Here is a 10,656-nt window from a genome sequence, read left to right as displayed (position 1 = left end):
GTAAATTAGAGCTTAAAACATTTACTTTCCTTAAAATCATTTGTTGACGGAAATAGTTAAGTTACATAGGTTAGCTAATAGCATAGACAAAAAGAACTAATAGTAGTTTACGCAACGATCGCATAAAGATAGTGTTAACGAAACGAGTACAAAATTTAAGATACGAGCCTTGGCGAATGCTTTAAAACTTCTACGAGTGTCGTTATAGTAGTTTACGCAGCGATTGCGTAAAGATAGTGTTAACGACACCGGGAAAAAATTTAAGGTACGAGCCTTGGCGAGAGCCTTAAAAACTTTTACGAGTGTCGTTATAGTAGTTTACGCAACGATTGCGTAAAGATAGTGTTAACGACACCAGGAAAAAAATTAAGGTCCGAGCCTTGGTGAGGGCCTTAAAAACTTCTACGAGTGTTGTTAACACTATTTGCGCGAGTCTCGTACACTACTTTACCTACGACAGTGTTTTAGTTACTAACAATCACTACTCATAACTTCTAAGAGAGGTTATGTTTTCGTTTATAACCTCTCATCGCCACTGACTGTGATGCAACGAAACATTGTACCAAACACTAATTACACCACTCATTGACAATTAAATTTGTCTAAACAGCTGATTAGTTGACGCTCGAAGCATTACAATTTTACTTCTTCTCTCTCAATCCTTGACCCTCATTGGTCCATTGCCCGTGTTGTTAAGTAAAACAACAATGCAGTTAAGTGCATCTTTTCAATTCTAAGAACTGAACCGAAACGGCTACATTAAAAACTGTCGTAGGTAAATTAATTAAACGTATTTTTATTTGTCTAAAAACTTAACACGTGTTTGAATTTTCCTTGAACACGGTTCACGTGTGATCATAATGGCAAGCTTGTAATTCACCATGTGAATGTCAAGATCAGTAATTGTAGTGTGGATAGATGAACCGCAAACCTAACCTTAGACTAACCACAGAAGTCCGATGAGGAAAGTCATTTCCAATTATAACAACACTGATATTAGCGGGAGAGGAAATTGGCCTTCACATTATCCTGGTCAAAAAGTGATCAGTTTTTTATCAAATTTCTTCCGTTTATTAGATTTATGGTTACAGGAAGTTTTCAATAAGGAAAGGTTGAAGTGTTTACTTCTTTGGTGTCCTTATTTCTTATCAGTTACTGTACTGCCTCCAGTATCGCACGGTCATGTTGGTGCTGCCAGTTCTGTTGGGTCTGCTGCCTTTGCTGCTGGTAGTTCTCTACCTACAGTTCAGATGGCGACATAGACACATACTATCTGCTGCTAACAAGCTACGGTCGCCGCCGGCGCTTCCTCTTATAGGCAACGCGCTCTACTTCCTTGGCGATATTACAAGTAAGTAGGCCTATGTACAGTGTGATTGAAAAGTCAGACAAAATTCTTAAATAGCAGCATAGGTCGAGTTTGGTATCAAATTAAAGGTCTTAGTTAGTTAAACACATTGCCGTAAACCCGAACCCAAAAGGACAATCGAGTCGAAAGATAAAAAGTAGAAATAGTATAAAGTAGAAAAATAAATTGCAAACCCATTATAAAATAGAACATCATAGTTTTATTCACTTTGGATTGGGTATCCAATTTTGTGATCATTGTACTTTTTTACTAAGTATTTATAGATTAATGTGACCATTATAAGATCAAGATTGTAATACTATTGAGCTATTAGCTTTATACACTAAGTTTACAATGTGGTAGGTTTATTATTAAAGTATTTTTTTACACAATGTTTGACTCATTTTTTACCGTAATGCAAAACAAATAGAAATAAATCTAATGTATATTTCCATTTAGCTATATGCATTTTAAATTATTTTTTTAATAACCTTCATTAACTTATTAAAATATTTTCATACGATTTGTAGACTGTCGCTTTAACGCCAAATCTCCACAAAGTTTCACAACTAGAAGAATATCAATTTATTCTATCAATATTTACAGTTAATCACTTTTGACAGGATAGCTGCATGCTACCTATTTTTATACATAGTGTACGAACATAACTAAACTGTCGACACCGATCACTTTTCAATTCACTCGGGTTTCATAGCCAAAAACAAGAGAACATAAAATGTCGAATGCTCGAATTTAAACGTTTATTTTATTCAAAATACGTTTTTATGCTCAATTAAGAGAGTTTTGTGTATTATTTCAGGTGTAACAAACAACATAGTAAAGTTCACCACTCAGTTCAAAGGACTTTTCTGCCTTTGGGTCGGTCCAGTTCCAGTGTTTGTGGCGACGGATCCGAACGATGTTCAGGTAAAAATCTTGCGAATAATGAATAGTACTAACATAATTTAGGCCAAATCTAACGTAATTATTGCACCTTCAGATGGAAAACATTCATTTCGATACACAGTGAGAATAAAATGTAGTTTCACATATGTGTTGCGATGATAATGTAAATATTTTAATAGCCAGGTAAATAAACCAGCAGAGTCGAGAACGTCGTTCCCACATAAACACATTTGTTACGTAAATACATTTGTTTGATTTTCAGTCAAAATATAACTCACAGTTCAGTTCATAATATTAGTTTGTCTTTATAAATTTAGAAAAAAACACAAGTTCGTTACAGAATATTGTGTGTGATTAATTTACGACCAAATGCTACGATTGTTGCAGACGGTGTTGAACAGTTCCAATACTCTGGAAAAAGACGACATTTATGATTTCTTAAAGCCCTACTTAGGAAATGGATTACTCACAGGGCCTGGTAAGTGATGGAACTCTACTTATAAACTTGTAGAAATACAGTTTCTCATTGGTAAAAATGAATATAGTTTTGTCATTAGAAGATGACTTATAATGAGAACAATGACGGAACGAGCTTTGAAAACATTTTTTTTAGATAGTCACAATCTGTGGCCAATGGCTATGTACTTTTTAAAATAATGTTTTTATGTTGACAATTTTCCATCTAAACCGGAGGGTGGCTTATCAAATAAGTTAGACTTCAGTTTAAGAAGCAGTACCAATATACAAAATCTGACGTTATGTGTTTCAAAAGAGAGGAAATATCTTTTAGTACGCAGTCTACCGAAAGTCATTCAAAAACTGTACAACTAAACTAAAATAGGTTTACGAATCAAGCCTTATTATTATTTAACCCAAATCATAGTGTTTATGTTTTTATCCAATACTGAACTTGCAATCTTTTACTAGAGGATAAGATTTGTTGAATTAAAAAATATTGTGTCTGGAAATTATGTTATGTTCAAACGTATAACTGACGTGAATATAAAATAAATAGCACACAAAAAGGTTGTCAATCCATTTTTATTCAATATACCCATCACATGTGAAGTTCTTTAAAACAGAACATTCACTATGAAATAATTCAAAATGACATGTATTCTTTAAGGCCGTTCAAAATTTAATCACAATACGCTCTACCTATTTTACCGTTAGAAAATGGGAGTGCCTTGAAAGTATGTATTTACCTGGGGTCCACAGGCACGACACTATTGTTAAGGAATTAGAGAAAATCACCAGACTGGGAATCACGGGGATACAAGAGAATAGAATTGTAAGGCAAAACACCCCTTGAGCTTCCAGGGGCCATAAAAAAAGGTATCGAGGTAATGTTTTCCAATTAGATTAAATGTATCAATAGTAGTAACTTATACATTTTGATTGCAGTCCACCAGTGGAAAAAGCAACGTAGGCTACTCAACCCAGTCCTCCACCCGTCCAACGTAGACAGGTTTCTGCCAGAGTTCAACGCCGTTGGAGAGGAGTTGGTGCGGCGGCTTGGTCAGACTCCTGGAGAGGTTGACCCTAGGAAGGGGATATTCAACGCCGCTGTAGATGCCGTCATGAGTAAGTCAAATCAAATCAATCTTTATTTTTTACAAGTAATGATGCAGTACAATATAAAAATTCTAAAATTATTACATAGGCTTCTGTCTGTGCGTGATAAAGAGTTTACACTGGCGTCGTATTGGTTACTTGATTTTAGTATCACACAAAAAAACACAATACACTTTTTAGTCTATTATAAAATAAATACATCTTTGAGGCATCGATTGAGAGCTGTGGGATTAGACAGTAATCAGACTCAGTTTCTTTTGTCAGCCAATCTGTAAATATTAAAAGTTGTACACACTGGATACATAAATTTTAAAAATAATTTACAATAAAAGAATATTAGCATTATTTGGTAGAGGTGAATTTATACGGCAAATGGGGGAAACATGTATTTTAAAAGTTCCATTAATTTCGTAATAACATGGAGATCAAGGGTAGTTGAATTTGCGTGAGAAAAGCAGAATGAATTGTAATGAAAGCAAGTCATGTTGTAAACTTCACAGTGAGTATTACGAGCTCATAGGTGAATCGGCGAGTATACTTTGAAAAGGTAGTGTTTTGGAACTTAGGTCAACAAATCACCTAAACCTATACATGGTAAACTAGCCTCAAGGGATAAATGCCAGATATTTGAATTAAACCCTATGTTTGTAGTAGTAACATTTTAATAGCTTACAGGTGTGCTTACAAAATCAATACAAACGTAAATTAATTTATTTCTCTAACGATACATTACTTTAACATTTGATAAATTAAGTTCCAAAGGTACAAATTTGATATTTAAATAAACCTTTTTCGTAGTTAGAAATCGTTTTATGGGTTTTAAATATACGTTACCAATAATATATTCACTATACAAATTAGGGTACAACAAGCAATACTTTACCACCTTAACAATGTCAATTATTTTATAGGCACCGTCGTGGCAAGAAAACCTCTAACAAAAGAAGCAAAAGAAGATATATTCCATCTTTTAAATAAGTGAGTATACAGTGATGACTTATGTAAAAAAAGTTAAGATGAATGTTTCCTCTCTGAGCTATGCCTTGAATATAAGGATTCCATAAACCGTTATTACTGTCAAAATACATCCAAATGTATTCTAACTAATCGCATAACACGAGGTAAATGTGTCTCAGGTAAAAAAAATAGTAAACAAAGCCCAAATTTTATTTCTGGTGTATTTGAAACCACGCAAAATAAATGTGGTAATTTCACGGTAAAATAACGTTAAAGCAACAGTATACTCAATATTATTTTTATAACTTTTATTAGTTTACTTGCATAAAGTTAATGAACCCAATGAAAATCTAAGCCTTTAAATGTTACAGTGTTGGCAGAATGTTCACCTATCGCTTGTTCAAAGTTTGGCTTCACATTGACTGGATCTTCAATGTTCTCTACAGAAGAGAAATGAAAGAGGCAAATGAGAAATTGGCAGCGTGTGTTCGAGTTTTCAACGAGGTAAATATTTTGTTGGAACATTTCAGAGCACAACACATTGTTGTAGTTGTAGTTCGTCCATTTTGGTTGTATTAGGTGACTAAAATATTCAGTTAACGTATTCTACATAGTGTCTCAGTGAAAATGCTTGTACTCAACACTGAAAATAAAAAACTTCAATTATAACTTACATTTGTTGCGAAAACGTTACCAGAATGGGCAACGAGTTAGTTTTGCCAAATCCACTTCTACGCTATAAACGCTATGGTGGTCAAAGAAAGTGGAAATAGCTCAAATTTTCTGTAGAGAAATGTATACATCTTACTACAATATTTACATCATAATCAAAGATTTTTTACAACGTAAATTTTAGTAAATTTTACTCAACGAAATGCTGTGCTATTTATGTAGGCTTCTATGTCCTCGTAGTTATTTTCTCATCAATTGTTTCAGCACTGGGACGAAGCAGTGCAAGACCGGACCAAGGATGGTGTGGTGAAAGTTGAAAATGAATCAGAAGGTATCATTGTTGTAACTAATCAAAACTAGTCATAATGTTAAATAATTCTTTTAACTGTTGTTGAAAAAATATGAGTTCTGTAAATGTAACTATGGTGGTTGTAATTACTATAATTTTGTTTTATTTTCTCGTTACCAACCACTATTGAAATTAAAAAGCTTTACCTGAAAACTTCACTTCCGTGAAGCGTAGCCTAACCTAATTTTAATGAGATGAATAGACCTGAGTAAAGTTTCATCAGGTTCCGTAGCTTTTGCGTTCACAGACAACAAACACACATACTTCAATGAGAAATCACCTCTTCATTGTAATACATGAGGATGAATACACACTAACGTGTAACGAGTACCTAGTCAAACAACCAATAAGTTGACCGTTTGACTATTTCATTTTCCCATTGTTATGACGTGTCACGTAGTTAAGGTCAAGAGTCACGTCAAGGTCACATGTGACGTCACGTAGAACACACACGTAGCACAGTCTCACCGTTGGAATGTTTGATGAGTTGCGTCATATTTTCGGAATTCAATGATTAAAAATAGTCGCACAGAAGTTAGGGGAGGTTTACAATACTTAGTGGGTGTACAATGGAGAGAGATTATCTGTGTTAGCTTTGTTACTGGCTCAGATCAGCTGTTTTAGGATATTTGTAGTGCCAATTATCAAGGAAATTCTACTTTATACGCTCTAACACACTTAAGGGTTTTAGCAAATAGTTTTACTAACTCTTGGAATATGAAGTAACTTTATAAAACATTTCCTTATTTCAGGATACGCACCGAAGAATATGGTTGACGTCGCTGTCGTCCAGGTCGCCAATGGTGGCTGCAAAAGAGAGTGGTTTGATGAAGTTACAACTATGATTGTTGGGGTAGGTAACCAATTGTAACAGCAACGATTAAATTTAAACATTCGTTTTATGTGTGGTTTTGATTCACAAATGTTTGGATTGGCCAAGTAAATAATATTTATAAATTAATTTAGTTTAAATCAAGTTAAATGTAGATAGCAGGAGAGATGATTCCACTTCCTGTTTCATTATATCTGAATACAAAAAATTATCTAATAAACTTTAAATACGAGATCAGTTTGCAATTTAGACAAAAAGTAGCTCGTTGTGGAATGTTTGCTTGAATACTGTAGCATTCTTTAATATCAGCGTTAGCAGTGGTTAATTATAATATTTCTTACATATTCAACTACTTTTTTATTCTAGACGTGTTTTCTGACGTAGGCCTACACTTTCTATATTTTGGACTAACTTCCAATTTTGATTTAAAACCAATAAATTTTATATTCTAGCTAAACTTATGATTTAATAATTTTATCCAGCAAGATTCACTTTAATTTTCAAAGGTTTAAAACAAATGTATTGTTTATGGTTGAGTTTAAACTCAACCATTAACAATAAATTGTAAAATTGAATAACATTATACTTCTGTAATATTTTTGTACTATTTAAATATACGATGATTCTTTTCACATCTAGGCAACTGACACGGTGGTAGCAGCAATTTCTTTCCTACTGTTCACCCTAGCCAATCATCCAGAAATACAGGTAATTCAAATTATTAACCAACAAGCATGTATGAAAAGTTTAACGTTAGCACGGTAAAACATCTTGATCAGAGCACAGATACGTTTTTCTCTATGTAGTTTAGCATTGCAAGTGTATCAGTAAAAAGAGGATTGAAACTGTATCCAAACAATGCTATGGTTAAGTACTCACATTTGAGTGTGCTAATATCGACTAGATATTTCTCTCTTGTTGAGGACAGATATGAAAACTTTTGGTCTCATACTGGTTTTAATATTATGAAAGAATTAATATTAAAATGATGTTAAACTAAGTAAATAAATGTTACGTTGGGTGGTAAACAGCAAATTGGACATACATGAAAATTTACATTATGTGTAATTAAGAGATTATTGCGGGCTTTAACAAGCAGCTTAGGTTAATTCATAATTTTAATCTTAAGGAGTATTTAATCATAATAAGTTAATCATAAGGATAAAGTTTTTATGAAAATCTGTGGTTGATCGTGTCATCAAAATAAAATGCTGTTAACAAGTTTTGCCATTGAAATAATATTTTTGTGATTTAAACCTGAAGGTTCTCGGAATAAATTTAATAATTACACTGTACAATCCATTACATTAGCCTCAAGCCAAGTTTGCATAGTGCATCACAATATTTTCCAGATGCGTCATAGGTTTTCCAAGGGAAATCACCTGACGCATGTATCATGTAAAACAGCAGCTCTTCCATGTGTACATCTTACAACAAGCAAGGGACTATTTTGAAGTATCCAAAGTCCTGACCATTTTCAGGACAAAGTCCACGCTGAGATCCAGGAGGTCCTGGGAGATTCTGACCGTGAAGTGACTCAAGATGACCTTCGCAGGATGACCTATCTGGGCCAGGCTCTCATGGAGACTATGAGAATACACGGCGTGTTCCCGTGCATCCTGAGGAAGGTCACTAAGGACATAAAGTTGTGTGAGTTAAAAATTACTCAAAACATATGATGGATATATTTCGTTGTACTTCTTTCACATCCTAGGATGATGGTCAAAACAGGGACCGCTGAAGTTAGGTACATGGGTTGCTAGAGCTATTGATCATTGGCGAGATTTGAACCCGGAACCTTGGAGACCGAAACCCGTGTTTACGACTAGACTTGCTCCCTAGTGCTGACTGATGAAACAGCTGATCTTAGTTAGTCACAAAGCTCATATCATCTCACAACATTCTACTCTCTTCCTTTAGTCATATTTGGGTTAAAATACGCACCTAGGTGGCGCCCCCATCTCATAATTATAATATTAATTTTTTCCAGCATTACATGACGTGGGCTCTAGTCCTTTCACATTACTTTAGGCTAGGCCTAGAGGGTTGCAGCACAATCACTTAGACAAAATCCATTTCTGATGGCGATTTAAACCAGAAACCTAAGGAACCAAATCCCTGAACTCTACCACTAAACCAGCTTAACAAAATTTCTAAACAGTTTTATTACATTTTGTCTCTTTCTGTAGCCGAATTCACGTTTATTCATTACTTTTGCACGTTTCTGTAGCCGTTTCACGTTTAGCAATTTACGTGTTTTAGCCGAGGGCACGTTGCCGATTGGCAGCAGAGTGATGGTTACGCTCCACGCCATGGGATGGAACCCTGATACCTTCCCTGAACCTCACAAGTTCGTCCCTGAGCGATTCTGTCCTGAACTTCAGCGAGATCCTGACCACAAGAGACACCACTGCGCTTTCTTGCCCTTCAGTGGGGGACCTCGCAGCTGCATAGGTAAGGGTTTTAAGGTTATGGGTTATATGTTCCTAAGGTAATAGGTTCTTTATATTTACAAGCCATATGTTCACGAGCTATAAAATAGGCCAATAGAACTCGTCTACTATGAATAAAGGTATATCAGGTTTTGGGGACATATATACTTGAGGATTATCATGATTTTAATTATATTTACTTAAGGTTTATCATGTTTTTTGTCAAATAAACTCAATATAAGATCAAATTTAACTTAGGGATAAGTTCTCTAGATTGAGGCTTATTAAGAGTTTATCAAATTTTTGGGTCACAACGTTCTCCAAACGTTTATGAGACTTACGAGATATAGATAAGCTAAATAATAATTTTCAGGTCTATGAGACATATTAACTTACAAGAATTGCTTAACTGGAGACATAGATTGTTCTAGACGCATGAGTTATCCCTACTCAGACTAAAAGTTCATCATGAGTTATAATTTCACGGAATCAAGTTTGTCATAAGGTTGTGAGCCATATCCAATATCCATTCTGCGATTTCAAAAAGAGTTAAAGTATTCTTCACCAAGAATAAAGTATCTAAATGTGCAACAAAATCTCAGGGTCAATAAAAGGTGTCAATAAAATATACTAATTTAAAAACTTAATGATATATTTAATGAACTCTTAATCAACTATCAATTTCAGAACACATCACTACTAAATGTTTATTTTCATGACAACTAATTACATCCAAAAGGTCTTCGAACATTTTGATCCCTCAACTATTTCAGTTACGTATCAGTGATGTCACACACCTATACTAACAATACATATTCAAAACAACCATTTGCAGGCAAGGCGTACGCCATGCAGATGATGAAGACGGTGGCCGTCCATGTCCTCAGGAGGTTCAGGGTCAGGACGAATGTTCGTCTAGAAGACATCCAATACGAGCTGAAGGTTGTCATGCACAGTCGAACACCGCTGTTGCTGAGTTTCGAGACTCTCCAAACGTCTATGGTTTGAGATCAAAAACACGACAATTCTTTCATTGTTAGATACAACGTTCCTTGTGGTTTTGTTGACTTTTGCGGTTTGTTTGTTGATTGTTGAGGGTTTTTGCCACAGTCTTGACTCCTAACTTTATCAAAAGACATATGTATCAATACTCGTATTTATCTAAGGAACTGTCGTGGTTTATAGGCTAGGTTGTTATGCACAGACTATCTAGGACGTATAAGTTCATTTAGCATGAGATAATGCATAGTTTGTAAACTATCACGGTTTCTTGGTAGAATAACCTTCGTGGAAGCCCAAATAATTTGTTGAAGATTAATTTTATTCGTTGCAAGTGTATTGTGAAAAAAATAAATGAAAGTAAAAAAGACTATTGCTCATATTTGCGTGAATACTTCGATAATCGTGGTGGTTTTGTACACAAAGATAGTGGTAAATAAGTGAACATGATTGGCGAGTCCGTGGCTGGATCAGTAATAAAAATGGTTGTGAACCCAAATCACGTGGTATCCCGGTGCTGTCTATAATTCGTCAACGCGGTTAATTAATTATTGCTCTATGTCAGATAAACCCTTGTTTTTATGTT

The 10,656-nt window shown here is 34.7% G+C and overlaps 1 protein-coding gene across 1 annotated transcript; it reads left to right on the top strand.

Annotated features, from left to right (window-relative positions):
• The first annotated feature begins 1,182 nt into the window (after nucleotides 1–1,182).
• LOC129003477 (cytochrome P450 4C1-like) lies at nucleotides 1,183–10,303 on the top strand. Its single transcript, XM_054431773.1, has 12 exons — nucleotides 1,183–1,351; nucleotides 2,169–2,275; nucleotides 2,642–2,732; nucleotides 3,659–3,838; nucleotides 4,741–4,807; nucleotides 5,158–5,290; nucleotides 5,723–5,789; nucleotides 6,560–6,660; nucleotides 7,279–7,347; nucleotides 8,121–8,289; nucleotides 8,902–9,093; nucleotides 9,907–10,303. The coding sequence occupies exons 1-12, from the start codon at nucleotides 1,183–1,185 to the stop codon at nucleotides 10,077–10,079; spliced, it is 1,518 nt and encodes a 505-aa protein (XP_054287748.1). The 3' UTR covers nucleotides 10,080–10,303.
• Nucleotides 10,304–10,656: the final 353 nt, after the last annotated feature.

This window comes from Macrosteles quadrilineatus, unplaced genomic scaffold, assembly GCF_028750875.1.
Source record: "Macrosteles quadrilineatus isolate MER2022 unplaced genomic scaffold, UCM_ALF_1.0 Scaffold_9__3_contigs__length_116548681, whole genome shotgun sequence".
NCBI lineage: Eukaryota > Metazoa > Arthropoda > Insecta > Hemiptera > Cicadellidae > Macrosteles > Macrosteles quadrilineatus.
The sequence above is the reverse complement of the archived record's forward strand: the minus strand, read 5'-3'. Positions and strand labels throughout refer to the sequence as shown.

Bases quoted from the DNA above. Each gene is read 5' to 3' on its own strand.
- LOC129003477 (XM_054431773.1), top strand. From the start codon at position 1,183: ATGTTGGTGCTGCCAGTTCTGTTGGGTCTGCTGCCTTTGCTGCTGGTA. The intron at 6,661-7,278 runs GTAGGTAACCAA...TTTCACATCTAG, and splicing joins TTACAACTATGATTGTTGGG to GCAACTGACACGGTGGTAGC. The intron at 9,094-9,906 runs GTAAGGGTTTTA...AACCATTTGCAG, and splicing joins GGGACCTCGCAGCTGCATAG to GCAAGGCGTACGCCATGCAG.